General features: G+C 35.7%; 2 protein-coding genes and 1 long non-coding RNA gene across 6 annotated transcripts; all 3 read left to right on the forward strand.

Annotated features, from left to right (window-relative positions):
* Positions 1-34: 34 nt before the first annotated feature.
* LOC117160126 (uncharacterized) lies at positions 35-5,206 on the forward strand. 3 transcript variants are annotated; one of them, XR_013061864.1, is made up of 6 exons: positions 35-773; positions 860-1,062; positions 1,159-2,152; positions 2,231-2,830; positions 2,931-4,353; positions 4,439-5,206. It is a non-coding gene; the product is annotated as an uncharacterized LOC117160126 (long non-coding RNA). The 3 variants fall into 3 exon arrangements; XR_013061863.1 differs by having other exon boundaries at positions 1,159-1,401; positions 1,687-2,830; XR_013061862.1 differs by having other exon boundaries at positions 1,159-2,830.
* Positions 5,207-5,355: 149 nt separating this feature from the next.
* On the forward strand, positions 5,356-6,364 carry LOC117160124 (uncharacterized). Its single transcript, XM_033340598.2, has 3 exons — positions 5,356-5,673; positions 5,776-5,899; positions 6,007-6,364. The coding sequence occupies exons 1-3, from the start codon at positions 5,556-5,558 to the stop codon at positions 6,257-6,259; spliced, it is 495 nt and encodes a 164-aa protein (XP_033196489.2). The 5' UTR covers positions 5,356-5,555; the 3' UTR covers positions 6,260-6,364.
* Positions 6,365-6,844: 480 nt separating this feature from the next.
* AP-2alpha (adaptor protein complex 2, subunit alpha) lies at positions 6,845-17,042 on the forward strand. Of its 2 annotated transcripts, none has more exons than XM_033340591.2 (14): positions 6,845-6,974; positions 7,914-8,002; positions 8,714-8,925; positions 9,019-9,212; positions 9,301-9,532; positions 9,603-9,711; positions 9,793-10,436; positions 10,527-10,658; positions 10,755-10,952; positions 11,412-11,740; positions 11,828-12,096; positions 12,203-12,347; positions 12,572-12,779; positions 12,858-17,042. In XM_033340591.2, the coding sequence occupies exons 2-14, from the start codon at positions 7,939-7,941 to the stop codon at positions 12,933-12,935; spliced, it is 2,814 nt and encodes a 937-aa protein (XP_033196482.1). In that variant the 5' UTR covers positions 6,845-6,974; positions 7,914-7,938; the 3' UTR covers positions 12,936-17,042. The 2 variants fall into 2 exon arrangements, with proteins under 2 accessions (XP_033196482.1, XP_076483961.1); XM_076627846.1 differs by lacking the exon at positions 6,845-6,974 and adding an exon at positions 7,083-7,225.
* Positions 17,043-18,116: the final 1,074 nt, after the last annotated feature.

Consider the following 18,116-nt stretch of genomic DNA (forward strand, 5'->3'; position numbering starts at 1 on the left):
GTCGCGACGCAATCGCTCGGCTATTCGTGGGAGTTCGTCGTCGCTCGGTATGTTCCGGAGGTGTTCGGGTTCGTGCACGCGGTCCAAACTGGGAACGAAATTTCACGAAGATCCGAACGACGTGTATTTTCTTTTGCTTTGGGATTTTTTGCGAAAGGTGCGCTCTTCAGCTAGTGCAAATTATACAAATTAAGTGCTCGTCGAATATTTTAAAGCAATTTTCTGATCCTCGCTGCGACATCAATTACCCGAATTGAATTTATTCCGCAAGATTTAGTCCGTTTAGTCGTTATTCGTAAACGTTTGATAAATAAAATGAAAGAGCGGAGAAAATATCAAGTATCCTTAAAAAGTACCAAATATTTTTTAGTTTATTAAGAAACAACGTTTGGGCACTTATCGATACAACAGCAAGTTGTACGAAATTTTTCTTTAACACGCATGCAACAAGGTGACGGTTGGTTGCCCTATTTTACGATATAACGCTAGAATTTTAAGTTTTATATTTTCCAAGTAAAACAGGATCTCCTACATAAACCAGCATGTAAGGTAGCAAGTTATTCATACGTGCACACGACGTACAAAGTTTCTGAATAAATATGTGATCTAAGAAGAATCGGTGGGCGTCTATAGGTTATGATTTCGCACATAGCTCCAACGATTGTGTTTTATACGAGAAACGATGACTAATACGTGACCGTACGATCATTTCCTTATTGATTGCCTTTAGATCGGAGATGCGTATATCCGCATAGAAGATTTTATTTCTACCGGTATCGAATTTCTAAAAAATTTTGATTCGTCGTCGTTATATAAAAACACTTTTTTAATGTCATTTATTACCTTTGCAATGTTATAGAATTGATCTTTTAACGATTTATGCCACGGCCGTAAAATTATACGCGTTAACGTGGCATATTCGCCGATCATCCGATTTTCACGATATTAATTGGCTAATTAAATTACACGGTGCATCAAGAGGTTTTCCGAAGTCAACGATGCTTGCAAAAGCGTCAGGACGTCGATTACCATGTCGACCCAGTTATGCAGTCTTGTCTTCTGGTAAATTTGCTCGATCTGCACGCAGTAGCTGTACTTAACGACATTCTACCGATGAACATATTTTGCACACTTGTCATCGAATATCTATTGTTACAGCTTGTTACATTTCACGGCCGCTTAAAGTTAAGGAGCAAGGGAGATATCTATTTCCCCATTATCTACAACAAAGCCACGCAACTTTCACGAAGAGTCTGAACTAAATTTTTGTACCTAAAATAACGGAAGTAACATTGCTGTAGATATTATCAATTATTTTTAACACACGGTAGGCGATGCAAAGTATTCCCAGACATTTTCGTAAGAACAGAAGGACTTCCTAGTATAAAATCCTATTCGAGTGTAAGAAACAAATTCTTCTTTATTCTCAACAGTTGCCAAAACACCATCTCGCATCTCTTTGTACCTATGACTCATTTCGCGTTACATAAATTTAAATCATCCGTATAAATTCGCTGATTCGCTATTCTAATAGCTATTATTTTTAGTTATTATTAATAGCTCAAGTAGATATAAAATTTGACGCAAAGAATTCGTGACGATCATTCGCATTTCGTTTCGGATCGTTCGTTCTTTCTAGATTCTTGTTAATCACGCGTGAACATTCAGGTGTTCTAATTTGAACAGGCGTACCAGAGAGGCACGAAGGCCGCGGTTACTACGCAACTTTCTGTATACGTCTGGTGGAACTGCGTGATATTTCTTTTCATGGAGTTAAATCACGCAGGCAAATGATGCCGACCGCTATTTTCACGCGTCCCACCGCGTCATACGCACTGAACTGAATGGACCGACGCGTCACGACGCCTTCTTATTGTTCATAAATAGTCCTGCCTGCGGCTTCGCACTCGTCCACGATCTCTTACGAATCGAACTATGTGGAATGTTTTCTCGAGATCCAACGAGTGACGAGGAGTGCAGTTGATTTTCGTGGTAGCTATAGCTACGGACGACAACGTAGGAGGACTGAATCACGCTCTACTCGACCAAACCGGGTGAATAACAACCCTCGTTCGTATCGAATCGCGTGCATGAATAATCTCCGCAGGAAATTGGCGAAAAATCCTAACGGAGGATGCGATTGAATTTGAACGTGCGTCCGTGAAAATTTTTAAACATTTCCCCATACCTATAAAAGAATCCCGTTACTCCTCCTTATTATAAATTCCAGGCTTGATTACCGGCGAATGAGATAAATAAATAGAGAACGTGCAAGCAGGCATCTCTTTGGCTCCACCACCTCGTGCAAAGATCGAAAATTCCAAAATGATTTAGCAGAGTGAACAAGATGATCGACAAAGACGATCTCTTTTCAGTCTTCGATCGACTTTTACTCTGCAATAGTCGTGAAATAAAGAAATCTGTTCGTAGAACAGCAGCGTTAAAATGTAAACGAAATTAAACGGCGCTGAGAACGTAAAAGCACATAGAAGAGAGCGGAGAAGACCGGTGTTGACGACGAAGTGTGTCAATGTCAAATTGTTCGAGCCTCCAGACGATATTTCAGGCTCCTCTTACAGAGAACGAATCGTCGATCTTTTCGTCTGTGTCTCTCTCTCTCTCTCTCTCTCTCTCTCTCTCTCTCTCAGACGTTCACCGAATTCTTAAGTTTCTCGTCGGTCTTGCGTGGGAGAACGTGGTTAACATGACGTCACCTATGTGGAGGTTTTACCGATCGATAAAACGCGTCACAATCGTCGCTAATATGGATTGGTCTTACGTCCATTCGTTACGTAGCGAGTTGTCGCTGTACGTGTTGCTCAATCCCGAGGTATGACAATGGATGCAACAAGACGAAAACGTCTTATTCTTAACTGTTTCTACCGAATTTAAATGCTTGCTCCATCTTCCCGATCTTATTTGTTTTTCAGGTCATTATGTTGGAAGCGTCGTTTCGATTTCGCCATTTTGGGACAAATCCGTTATGCAACGGTATTGAATAGGGATTACTGGGGAACTAAGAAAATGAAATTTTCATATATATATATATATATATTGGATTGTTAATAGATACACATTGTACACTGACTCGTTTGGTATCCCCTGAAAGAAGGGTCATAAAGTTTCAGTAGCCTGTACAACGTTAACCACGATTAAACGAAATTTATTTACTTTCGCTTCGAAGAGGAATTTTTACTCGAATAATAGAAAATATTTAGAGAATCTGAATCTAAGAACAGATTAAAAGAGAAAACGAGCATGTCTCGTAACTTTGCTTCGAAACACGATTTTTACCACGCATTTAAAAGAGCCAATTTCTTAAGCTTCCAGCTTATGTCGAAATTGAGTTACTCGTGCGACACAATTCGTTGAATAATTACATTGTTATGCCAGACAAGGAGACAGAAGCGAAACAGCTTGCCAGGCAATTATATGTAGCGTGGCATGCAGAAGAAAACAACTAAACGGAGGTTGTAGAAAAGATAGTACATACTATACATACACCTCTTCGACACCGCTGACTATTAATAGCTGACAAAGTCCGACAGAGAGCCATATCCGAGGCCAGATTCGATCCAAGGAATTCTTTAATCGTTCGACCCTTTCGACCGTCGTTCTTCCACCATTCAATGTCGAGGGTACCGCGCGAATTTTCTTCACCTTTCTCCGCGCCAATTTCCTTCGTTATCACAAAGAACCGGAGAACGGAAGCCAACGGAAACCAAAAGTTTTAAAAATTGATTGAAAAACTTTTGAGAAGCGATAAACGACTCTACGGACGTATCTTAAATTTTGCATAAACACATCTAGAAAATAGTTTGTCTCGTTAATTTCCTAGTTTTTAGGACAGCAAGGATAAACTAAAGTTCCATTACGTTAATCAATGTTAATTAATGTTACGCGATCAAACAAAGAGAGAACCGTTCTTTGTTCGAGACGCTCGCGCGGTTAGATTACAAATAATTTGTTAGAGTGGACAGTAGGTGTCGATAACACAACCGGGATGGTAAAAGATAATTTCATTCAATACTTCGGCAGCAAACAGGCAATGAGCGCTTAATAGTCATTTGTACTTGGCTTACTTAGAACGATTGAATGAGGAGGTTGACTTGACTGGTGTCGTCGTACGACGACTTCGCATCGCCACTACTGACTTGAGTACAAATGGGGACTGAGGTTAACGCGCCATGATGTCACTCTCTGATATCATAGTGTCCATCTTTTATTCGGTAAAATTGCCGAGCCTTCGACCAGATTGTCCCCTCAATTTCAATCTCCGCGATAATTCAGTAGCACGTGTATATCATCGGCACGTGTGACGTGACATACTCTATATTCTATACAAGATACATCGTATGTATAACTAACCAAACACTCAATTATATTTAACGTTTAATAATATTACGTACATAATATCGTGTCTAATGTACCATTTCAGTTGGAAGAAAATTTCAAGGGTAATTGTAAATAAAACAATTATAATAACGCCAGACGAGTTTACCACATATTACCATATACCAGGAAGGATGAATATTATAGCACCGAATTTTCAACCATTTCTTTGCAAACTTGTGAAACATGATCCTAACCGGTTTGTTGTAACACTCGCGCTACGCGGATTTGCAATACGATCCGGCTGCAACTACTTATAGCATTCACGCACGTTTGTATTTCCTATATACACGATCTATAGCTCAAATGAATTTTTAGTGCTTAAATTCTCAGCGCTCTGTATTTGCGCACAAACGTACCCATTACATCAGACATCTAAATACTATTATTAATGAAACGTGGTAGCATAGGGGATAACTTCTTTTTTCCTTTAAACCGTTTATTTATATAGATCGCATTAACAATGTCATGTTTGATATCGATGGTCGATGGTCATCCTTCATTTTGCTACACGTGCGTGAAAACAATGTTAGTACACGCGAATAAATGTAGCCATATCACTGGCCAATGTCACTGCCACGAATAAACTGACAATATGTAATGCGATGACAAGTGCCCGTAATATACTCGGTCGATCGTGCAATAGTAATTTCTTTGTAATTTGCTTTTCTTAGTACACTCTGGCATTATAATTTTTCCATTGAAACCTTCGACACTGACAATCAAATAAGTATCTTAATATTTCATTCAGCTGTATCTACTAAACAATGACAATGTAAATAAGTCTGTAAGAAATATAAATACGACTTTATTACTCCTTGGTATATTTTTACTTTAACCATGAATAGAAGTTTATTTTAAGTCACCAACACCTATCCAACTTTGCATTTATCTTCTGTCGACATATTAAACGATATTACTCAATAGTATAACACGTATTTATGCGCATAACGATAGTGCACGAACGTTTACGAATGAACGTAAAGTAACAGCCTGTTTTCCTCAAGAAAATACATTCGAATGATTATTCGATACACATCGTATCGATGGAAAATATCTCCCTTTGAATTGTCGTCGGTTAACGCGCCCGCTTAATTGATCTCAAGTCCCCCTTGCGTCTACTGTCGCAACTAAATTAGCATCTCGTGAAGCTTGTCGCAATCATGAAGAGCCATGTAAAGGATGTTTTTAATAAAAAACAGTCGGAATATGTAAGCAATGGAAAACAGCCATTTAACAAAAAGCAGTATAGACTGCAGAAGTACAGTAATAAATACAAAGGTACGTTTGTGAGACTATCGAGTAATCTAGTTTACGTATAGGTTAAGTTCAAATATCATTAAGAATATTATTCTCACTTTTTAATTGTACTATATATCGCAGTTAGTCAATGGGAGCAACGCAGGAAGAAAGCTGTTGTACGAGAATTTTACAAGCAAATTGGCAAGGACCAGCAACAAAATCTAAAGAAATTCGCTTTCGAAGCTGATGATCAAAACGAACACGAGTATGTATACTTACTATGTTTTATATAGGAAACATCTTCACGTTTTATATAAGCAACATCTTCAAAATTCATATTGATCTTTAAAGATAATTCCTGTTTGTTCGAAGGAAACATCAGAGAAAGATAAGTGCGTTTCATAAAGCAAGACAGGAATTTCTCGATAGAAGGAATGAACAGCAGAGGCAAGAGGAAAAAGCTTGCCGAGTGAAAGCGGAAAGAGAGGAAGCGCTGAAAAGGTATAAAGAGAAAAGAATGCAAACGTACAAACAACTTTCGAGGAAAACAAGAAAAGGACAACCTGTTATGAATGTTAGGATAGAAATGTTACTTGAGAAGATACAGCAGCAGGTGGCACGATGATATAAGGAGATATCGTACATTTTTAAAGACGTGAACGATCTCTGAAGTTGATACATTGTAAATAAATTTTTTTATTTAAAAAATATACATGCAATAACAAACAAATTTTCAATAAATACCTTCCCGTAATATGAACTTCGTTTAATATGCTTTTAATTAAATCAAAGTTTGACGACCTGGTTTAATTCAATTTAACGTATTAATTGCATGATAAAAGGAACATTAGGAGCTTTTTAGTTTCCAAAACCTCTCACTATTTTACAATTATATTTTGGAATAAAATTTTTATCGTATGATCTTATTATTTACAGTACAGAGTTATTAGACTTTATAAAATCTTCTCTCCTATGTTACCAAGAAATGTCAAACTGACCGTAAAAATTGAAATATCGAATATTCGATTGTTAAACGAATATTAACAAGATGCAATGGATCACGATATGATAACAATAATTAAAATTTGTCTCATACGTTATGAGCAATGACATAATCATATAAAAAGTGATCGATGAAATAGCAGCAAATTTGAAATACGAATTTACCTGCGCAATGTCGAAAGCGCAGGCCTAGTGGCATTTGACGGGTAGCCGTCAGCTAGTCAGCGGTTGCAAATGGCGACAGCCACGAAATCTCTGGCACCGACTCGCGAATAGTTTCACGCCTACCGAGTACTACGTGACAGAGCTGTGCGTGAACGTTACCCTAACCCAGATTGGTATGTACTTAAAACTGATCCAATAACCAAGAAGATGCGTAGCAGATAACCTTTTCCTCAGAAAACATAGGTCGCACTGGTTGCATTTGCCATCAGTACGACAGGTCATCGGAGACAGAAAGCCATCGTTCGATCTATTTATCCGTTTCCAAATATTCTTTTTGCCTGCTCGATCCATATACGTTGAATTATTCGGTGATTCCTTCGTGAATGTTACTACAATCTTTCAACATAATGTCGGAAGTTTTCACGTAATGCGAGCCACTATCAACGTTTCCATCACACCGCTGTCAAAGAGCGTTTGCCGTCGGAATCTAGGACGCGTTACCGGCTTAATCACTCGATTTTTCTCTCGAGCGTCAGAGTAGACGCTGCATTATTTCGCACAACTTGCCCTTTCAATTCCCAATGTTCATGTAATATGCTAGTTTCATTCGCTAATATCGAACGTATATCTAACATGGGGAATTCTTCTTTAAAGTTATTTGAAGAGACCAAGGGGCTCGTTGGTTCGAGTACACTTAATCAACGAACATCGTTTAAATCACTTTCTTCGGCCTTCCCCTATGCGTCTATTGCATGTCGTCAAATAAAAACACATATTTGCGAGTTTACAATTAACTTTCCATAAATTATCCCATAAGCAGCGATATGAAGAATTCCATTCATCTTTTTGTATATTTATTTTAATATCACATATCTCTGTCTATGTTTATTAAACACCATTTTATAACTACATATATTCCTCTGTAATCCAAAAAATATCCTGGCATATATTTTCCTATAAGCATTTATATAATTGAAATGTTTAATTGTTATAAAAAATAGCTTGTAGATAGATGTTAACATGTGTTTTCGTGTTAACATAATTTTGTAAATTAAAATTATGTTTCTCAGGGATATGAGTACAAATTTCTTTCATTGTATTTTATTTCACAGGTGGTTTTAAATAGAAGAAGACAAGATGCCGGCTGTGAGAGGAGATGGCATGCGTGGGCTGGCTGTATTCATTTCTGATATTAGAAATTGTGAGCTAAAACACTTTTGTTGTTACTTATATGTCTTTAAATGATACTTCTAAAAAATGTATTAACTTGCATCTTACATTAGTCCTAACTAGACACTCGTGTATATTATATGCTATCAGATAAAAAAGAAAACTCGTTAACTTTTGGATCATTGAAATTTTGACCCGTGTTTCACTAAGAGATATGATGCCATTGAAACAAACATGACACATAGAGTATTTAAGGCAGTGAAGAGTAGGAGACAGGGGGCGGAGTTCTGATATAGCCGTATCTTTCTGATATAGCTTGCGCTCCAGACACTCATATGTAATACTTGGCATAATAGAGTAAATGAATATTAAAACTAACACTTCCAGCTACCTTGAGAAATCTTTATAGATACGGATAGAATGTAAATTAACGTATGGGTTAACTATATAATCTTTATATTATATATAATGCAATAAATAATTATATAACAAGAGGGACACAAAATTGACTCTTATAGGACAAATCAATACATCTGTACTTTGATGCCAGTCCAAGTGGCATGCAGCCATTATAGCTTTCTATAAAAATAATGACAAATGCATAGTTATATACGTGTGCGCGCGCGCGCGCGCGCGTGTGTGTGTAAATGCATGTCATCAATAATTCCATATTCACAGAAATAATCTGCGAAAGGCTTAAAAAATTATTAATCACTTTGTTCTGTTTTGCTTATTCTATTAGGTAAAAGCAAAGAGGCGGAAATAAAAAGAATAAACAAAGAGTTGGCAAATATTCGTAGTAAATTTAGAGGAGATAAGACACTTGACGGTTATCAAAAAAAGAAATATGTTTGCAAGCTCCTTTTTATTTTCTTGCTTGGTCATGACATTGACTTTGGACATATGGAGGCTGTTAATCTACTTTCGTCTAACAAATATTCAGAAAAACAAATTGTAAGCGTTAAGATCTATTGAAACAGATAATGCACACATAAATTATGTCGATGCTGTAGTTTAATTTTATGCAACTATTACTACCAATTTTAGGGCTACCTTTTCATATCAGTTTTAGTAAATACAAACAGTGATCTCATTAAATTAATAATTCAAAGTATAAAGAATGATCTTGCATCACGAAATCCCATTCATGTAAACCTTGCATTGCAATGTATTGCTAATATTGGTAGTAAAGAAATGGCAGAGGCATTTGGCAATGAAATACCAAAACTACTCGTTTCCGGGTATGTAGCTAAAGTAATTAATATTTCATGCTCCTTTACAATTTATTCAAAGAAAGGAAAAATAATTATAAATAATTTTTTATTTTAGAGATACTATGGATGTTGTGAAACAAAGTGCGGCACTGTGTTTATTACGGTTATTGCGTACTGCACCGGATGTTGTTCCTGGTGGAGAATGGACCTCGCGCATAGTTCACCTTTTAAATGACCAACATCTCGGTGTTGTTACCGCAGCTGCATCTTTAATAGATGCTCTTGTAAAAAGAAATCCGGACGAATACAAAGGATGCGTTAGTTTAGCAGTTTCAAGATTGAGCAGGGTATGGCACAGCTTGTTAATCCAGTCAATGGTTAGATGTTAGTTTGTTTATTTTTACTCTACCTCAATAGATCGTGACATCGAGCTACACAGACCTACAGGATTATACGTATTACTTTGTGCCAGCGCCATGGCTCTCTGTTAAACTTTTACGATTACTACAGAATTACACCCCACCTGGTAAATCATTTTTGTTCAAATTGTATAATATATTAATGTAGCCACAGCAATAATTTTATCGTATATGTTACTTTCTAATAGCTGAAGATCCAGGTGTAAGGGGTAGATTAAATGAATGTTTAGAAACTATATTAAACAAAGCTCAAGAACCGCCAAAATCAAAGAAGGTGCAGCACTCGAATGCTAAGAACGCTGTGTTATTCGAGGCCATTAGTTTAATTATTCATAACGACAGTGAACTGCCTTTATCGGTTCGAGCGTGCAATCAACTCGGTCAGTTTCTATCCAATCGTGAAACTAATCTTCGTTACTTAGCACTGGAATCCATGTGCCATTTGGCTACATCAGAGCTTTCACACGAAGCCGTGAAGAAACATCAAGAAGTCGTCATTCTTTCTATGAAAATGGAAAAGGACGTATCTGTTAGACAACAGGCTGTCGATCTTCTGTATGCTATGTGTGATAAAAGCAATGCGGAAGAAATAGTACAAGAAATGTTAAACTACCTCGAAACTGCTGACTATTCTATTAGAGAAGAAATGGTTCTTAAAGTCGCGATTCTAGCCGAAAAATATGCTACCGATTATACTTGGTACGTTGACGTTATTCTAAATCTCATTAGGATAGCTGGTGATTATGTTTCAGAAGAAGTATGGTACAGAGTTATCCAGATTGTTATCAATAGAGATGACGTGCAAGGATACGCAGCAAAGACTGTTTTCGAGGTAGATAACGCACAATTGATTGTATATATATCTTTTCCATTTAAATATTTTGTTATAAATAAGATATTAAATATATGTGATATTTGTTAGGCCTTACAAGCACCAGCTTGCCACGAAAATATGGTTAAAGTTGGTGGTTACATACTTGGGGAGTTTGGAAATCTCATTGCTGGTGATCAGCGCTCTTGTCCAACTGTTCAATTTCAATTATTACATTCCAAAGTAAGTTCTATAAACTCTTGCATATTTAAACATTCCATGTTTAATATATTAATGCCGTTTCTTTTCCTCTTCTCTTTTCTCTGCTTAATTTTTCAGTATCACTTGTGTTCTCCAATGACCCGAGCGTTGCTGCTTTCAACCTATATCAAATTTGTTAATCTGTTTCCTGAAATGAGAAGTCAAATTCAAGATGTTTTTAGACAACACAGTAACTTACGCAGCGCCGATGCAGAATTACAACAAAGAGCTTCAGAGTATCTTCAGCTAAGCATTATCGCCTCTAGCGATGTTTTGGTAAATAACAAGTCCAATTCAAATTAATTTTAATTAGCGTATCGCTGTTCCAGTACAACATTGACGCAACTGTAAGAAGATTATTTTTCAGTTAATGAAGAAAATCGATTTCATATAATAAAATTTGTAATTAAATAACGAAGCGAATGTTTCATAATGTTGCGATAAACAATATTGTTTGCATTCTCTAGTTACTTTTAAGTATGTCTGCGACGCAACTAATACATCATTACTGCTACGAAGTGCGATAGACAAAAACAAATATTTCAATAACTACGTTACTGCCATCCATTGGCTAAGAATGTTTGGAAAATTACGAAACTTTTATAATGGAGAGATTAGATATGTTTAATAGTAGATTTTTATTACACTGGAACGGCGATATTTATGATTGTATACGATATGAAAGTATATGTGATTCCAGCAAATGTTGGTGAATATTTATAATTCTCCTTATAGGCTACAGTATTAGAAGAAATGCCGGCATTCCCAGAAAGAGAATCTTCTATTCTCGCCGTTTTGAAAAGGAAAAAGCCAGGACGAGTTCCCGAGAATGAGATTAGAGAAAGTAAAAGTCCTGCACCAAATGCTAATCATCACGCGGAAGCGCCCGCCAGTGCCACAGGAACTGTTAATAATACATCGGCAGATTTATTAAGTCTTTCTACACCGCCGTCTTCTCAACCAACTAGCAATACAGGAGTTTTACTTGATGTACTAGGTGATATTTATAATATGCCAAACAAAGTTGCTACTAATGGTGCCCAAAACACGTATAATCCCAAAAAGTATGTCGACGTAGAAAATATTTAATCAAGAGAAATTTTCGAGAAGGTACTAGACTTTAAAGTGCCTTATGATGCTATGCCTTACAGATTCGTGTGTAAGAATAACGGCGTATTGTTTGAAAATGACTTAATTCAAATCGGAGTAAAGTCAGAATTCAGACAAAACTTGGGACGCGTCGGTCTTTTTTACGGAAACAAAACTCAGTATGCTCTTCACAGCTTTCAACCTCAACTATCTTGGCCCGAGGAAAATCAACAAAAATTAGCTGTACAAGTAAAGCCCGTCGATCCAGTGCTAGAAGCTGGTGCTCAAATACAACAAATGATTAATGCAGAGTGTATCGACGACTACAGTGGTACGTTAAGCTACATAACATTCTAAAACAGATGTCGTCAAACTGATGTTATTCACTTTTATATTGTTTGAAAACGGTCTTAAATTTTCTCTTTCCTATATTATAGATGCACCAAGCATGATCATTTCCTTTATTTATAATAATGTGCCACAAAAGATAACAATGAAGTTACCATTAACGATCAACAAATTCTTCGAGCCTACAGAAATGAACGGAGAATCATTCTTTGCACGGTGGAAAAATCTTGGAGGGTATGTAACTCATCGTAATAAATACTTTACTATCGTCATTTTGGTTGTTATTTCTTTTAACTATTACATTAAAATTTATTAATTTATTAAATATGACAAAAGTCATCAAAGTACGTAATCAGATAATTTTAGAAACTGTTTGACATATTTTTACTATTCAAATAAAAGTTATTTCATCCAGCAATACGTTGAAATAATATTATATAATCAACTTACACTTTTAGAGCCAATCAACAACGTTCACAGAAAATTTTTAAAGCACAACAGCCGATGGATCTTGCGCAAGTGCGCACGAAACTGCAAGGATTTGGAATGCAATTACTCGATGGTATCGATCCGAATCCTGATAATTTTGTCTGTGCAGGAATAGTACATATGAGGGCACAACAAGTAGGATGTCTCTTACGTTTAGAACCTAATAAACAAGCACAGGTAACTTTCAAAGCTCCTTAAATATTGGATCTCTTAAACCAGGAATTCGGTGAGCCAGTTGTTAATGTCATCTTGTAGATGTTCCGTTTGACAGTACGTTCGAGTAAGGAATCGATGTCGGTAGAGATCTGTGACCTGCTGGTGGACCAATTTTAGATGGCCTAGCAGGCGTGAAGCTAATTTAAGATATGTTAAAACGCCGTGGGAAGACATATCGTGATCACCGAAGGATGTCGTCTCTCGACGTTCAAAAGATATTGATGATTATTTGTTAAGACATATTTGTTGTACGCAAGCTTACACTCGCAACGCGGTCACGCGAACTGAACTCTTGTGTAGGCGAAACATTGTTACCACGTATAATCCTACGAACAAAGCATAGGATTGCTAAAAATACGATAAAGGCGAATTGTGTACATGAAAAAGAAACAAAAAAAAAAAGAGAAAAAAAGAAAAAAAGAAAGCAAAAAAGCTATGCGACATACGATGACTATAATGGACAATATTGGTCCATGAATGAAGGTAACAAGTACAGATATTACCTTTATTTCTTTTTTCTTTCTTCTTTTTCTTTTTTTTTTTTTCAATTTAATATGTGGCTTTAATAAGAAGTTATAATTTGTAACTTATCCAATAATGTGTAGATGCATGCCACGGGTATCCGCAAAAAAAGAAACGGCCAAGAATCACACTGCAAAGCGTTCAGGTTACTAGCATATATTTTTTTATAAATGATGTTTATAGTTATCCCTTTCGATGATGAGTATTTTTAATGAGTTTACTGTATCACGCAAATGTGTCGGCTACAGCGATTCTATATTTATTAGCCCGTACTATTGAATTTGTATGCTCGTGGCGCATTCTCATCTATACCTTTAGCTTCCCCTTTTTGTATGTACGATCTTTTTCGTGCCGATTTTCGTTTCTTTTTTTGAGATTATTATTGTTGCGCGAGCGAGAGTAGATTTGGACACGATGACAGTAGTTGTATGATATTAGTTCTCTATCGTAGACTTTTCCTTGTATTTTACGGAGCTCAAAATTTCTTTTGTAATTAGTAGATTCGAGATGATCGATCCCATCCCGATTCCCTTACCTCTGCTCCGCTTGTTCTCTGGTCCTTCCTTGGTTTTCTGTACCTCATACGTTGACGTATAAAATCCATGGCTGGTTTTATTTTTCGGCTGACAGAGAAGAGCAATTAAATTCATTGAGAAGTAAACGAACAAGAAAAAGAAGAAGTGAAACAATAATCACTAGAAGAACTTTTCTAATCATTTTTAACGAATCTTGTGTGAGATGTATATTTCAGTAGTATATCTTGTACAGATGATATTTACAAATACGTTGGAGATTATTATGTTTTGCGAGTGATAATGGAGAAAAAACAAACAAATAAATAAATATGAAAATAGAGCAGCTGTGACGTTTAAACCGTGTTAGCATTGGCATCACATGCTTCACGATTACTCTGTCTGTTATGGAAATTGTAAAGCTCTAATTAAATTGTATATAAAAAAATTCATTAATTAAATGTGCCAATGACAGGGAGTCATTGCACGAGACACACAGAATCTGTAGTTGCAGGCATAACGATCTTGTAATATCGTTCCTTCCTGCTATCTCATTTATATATATATATATATATATTTCTTTATCATGCGAACACGAGATGTATATTTTTTTTTATGTTCGTATATAGCATAAATTTATATTCGAAAGCTTTCTCCTTGCTCCACCTGTGATTTCCCTTCATCGTTTCTGACTGTGTGTTACGTACGTACTAGCATGAATCGAAAACTCTAGCATGACCTATCAAAAGATCTGTATATAGAACGCGTTTCTAAGGATGCAGTGCTATCAATGTTTCATCTCAACTTTAATCGCTGTTAAGCATGAGAAAGAGTATATCCTAAAAATTTATGGAAGTCGGATAACAATGTATCATAGATCTAGTTAGCCGTAAAAATGTAAGTTCAAAGAACGCTTGCATCCTCAAGAACGTGTTCCTAATATATGCATACGTTTCACGTCGAAGTTACACAAGCGTTTGATGAATATTTATGAATCAAATGAAACGGGAAACGTTAGATAGAAAAAATAAATTTTTTTATTTAACGCCCAATTTTTTTTCATTTAATTCAACACTTCGCGCGAAAAATGCTCGTATATTTTTCATTCAAACTCTTTTTTGTCGTAACCTTACTACGAATTATTGTTTTACTGTTCTATAGTGTTTAATTTAAAAACGCGGTACATTGAAAATATATATACCGTGTCCAGCAATAAAATAATTGCATAGAAAACACATATATATGTACCTAAGAGAATTTTACGAGCAAGTAGCGAAATTTGCATTTTGTTTTTATTTAGGATAACACGATAACATAATACATACATTATATAAGAATTATAAGAAACGAACACATTCCTTACATAAGATAATATAAAGGAAAATTCGTACATATAGTACGTATGTAGAAATACTTTATATTTAAATTTCGAAAACCTATTTTTTAAATTGTGCGTCGCTTCTCAAATATGGAAGAGAGAAAGTCGCAGAAGAAAAGAGCAGGATCGAGTTTCTTTATAAGTTGCATAAGTTCAAATCAAGTCCTTCGTTTCATAGTTCCTTACATTCTTGCATCGGTTTTATTCGGTTTTGTACATATAAATCTGTGACACAAAATACATCTTAGATATTTTCGATCTTTAAATACGAAACAATCTTACGAACGAATAAATGACGTGCATATAATTATTAATCGATTGATAATAGAATAATCGCCCAGTCATGGATTTGTTGAGAGATGATTCATATTTAAAAACGATTTAAACGAGGTTCATATGACAACACCACCATTTTACACGCGTCAGAGTGTTTATCTTCGCAGAGGTGTGAATCATGTTCATCCGATTAAAATGAAATACAAATGATTCGTATATATATTATATATATACACACGCGTGGATGCATATATCATATAAATAAAATACACATAATCATATATATATATATATATATACTTATATATATATACGTATATCTATATTTATATATATTTATATACTTATAATTATGTATATATATATATATATATTACGAATTATATTGAGATGTGTGCGGTGACACACGATTGTTGTATTATTACGTTGCGGTGTCCTGATCGAATGGCGATCGTGACATACGTATTAATGGAACGCGTTTGTTACAACGCTGCAGAGATTTATTCCGATAAATCGAACATCTGTCTCGTTACTTTTTGCTTCCCGTGTATAGATTTAATGTAGGAGTTCGGTTGTAGAAGAAAACGCAGTCACAAGTTACTAGCGGGTTTGCAATCGACCGCTCGAATCGAACCAAAACCATTCAGCACAGATGCAACGTGTGTACACTATGAAGTTGATCGATGTTACCGTTGCTCATGAGCTTCGGAAAACTGCTTCGTTCAGTACATACCGGAACTAGCATAAGTGTATAGTGTGTCTTTCCGTATTTGTAGATCCGTCTCCCTTCTGTTGTATAATCCGTGCTCCTTTTATTTATTTATGGCCGTGGTATGCAAAAAGTGTAGACTAAGTAGACATCGATGGCCTAACGAAAGGCTTTTAATATGCGAATGAATTTTCTAAATAAAGTCAAATATAATTAGAAGAAATTAACTAACAATCTACCGACAATATCTTGTTGCACTATAACTATCGATTTTCGAACCTGTATCAGAAATTTTGTACGCGAGTATGTGCACTGCATATGGTTGTGAAGGTACATAATCTTGTTCGTTGAAAATTTTGATAGAAATTATTTATTAGTATTTGATGCATGTATAAAAGAAAAAGATATAATAATCGCATTTATAAATCATAATTCGTTAAGCCATCGAAAATGTTGGTCCTTCGTTTGTCGTTGTTTACTTTAGGATAAGCATAGATCGACGCGCACGGCACAAAGTACGAATACAGGAATTGTTCACACGATTACGAATGTTCGATCACCGATCAATCTCAACTGATACGATATTTTGTTGATAAAATGAGATTTCTACATTTGATCTTTACACGAGGAAAACTGTAAAATTCTCAAGTTATTTAACAATTGCGTTTATTTAATTTTCCGTCGACGACAGTAAGATACACTTTATGAGATGAGCCTTTTGTGATCTTTTTGCCAACATCGTTTTGTATTGTTTAGCTCTACTTACATGTACGTTTGTAAAATGCTATTGATTTATGCTATTAAACTATACATACATATATACGTAATCACGTATAAGTGTGCTCTCTCGATTATTTGATTGGCTTTGGTAGTAATGTCGCTCGCGTTTAACTCGAACGTAGCTTCGTTTTATTATTCAAATTATGGTAGGAAATGATCGAGGAATCGATAAAATGTCAATGAGAAAATTTCAATTCGATCTTTCGGGAAATACAATTATATCGATGGTATGAGCTTAGCTTGAATTACGATTTGTGGAATTTTTGAATATTGGAAAGCTAAAAAAAAATTATATTTTAGATTTATCTGTGGATTATAAATAAAAATTTCTTCGATCATTTACTTTGTCCATTTGGAAAAGAAAAAGGACGAAGAATAACTCGTTTGAAGAGTACAACGAACGTGGCAAACAGGATTATGCTAAAAAATTGTTCAAATTGAATCGTGTGAAGGTACTTGCGTACGTTGTCTATCCTGGAGTGCGCGACAATTCGAATATCCTTTCAACGTTTACTAAATTGCATTTGAATATTTTCGTTCGTAGTCTTCGCAGCGTAGAAATCGAGATATCTCGCAGGCTTAGCTTAGCGTTCGAAGCTTTCAAGCATCGTGCCAAAAAAAAAAAAATAAAAAATAAAAGAAAAGTAACGCTTTATTCTTCGATTTGAAAGTATGACAATTTCTACGGGGTCCACATTATGTCAATGAACAAATCATACGACTATTTAGAGAGCGTTATAAACTTACTCGACGATGTTCCGTGAATTGTTGCGTTCGCGATTTATCTTTATGCCTAACTTGAAGAACGTCCTGGAACACGTGGTTCCGCGTTACAGTGTGTTTTTAGCGATAAAACCGATTCGTTTCTCGTTTTTCACATTTTTTACGTAAGAATCGTTCGGTGATATGTCAAGTATGGATTGCGAAAAATAAAACACAAATCACTCGTTTGCCGCAAGAAAGTGTGTATGTTACGTTGATACAACTTACAAAAATTTCGTTGTATATACCGTTCAGCATAGCGTTGAGAATTGTCATGATCAAAGGACACAACAGATCTGACAGGACAACAAGTAGCTGAACAGTGAACATTTTCTATGTATTTTCAAAGTTCCTTAGAA

This window comes from Bombus vancouverensis, chromosome 2 (genome assembly GCF_051014615.1).
Source record: "Bombus vancouverensis nearcticus chromosome 2, iyBomVanc1_principal, whole genome shotgun sequence".
NCBI lineage: Eukaryota > Metazoa > Arthropoda > Insecta > Hymenoptera > Apidae > Bombus > Bombus vancouverensis.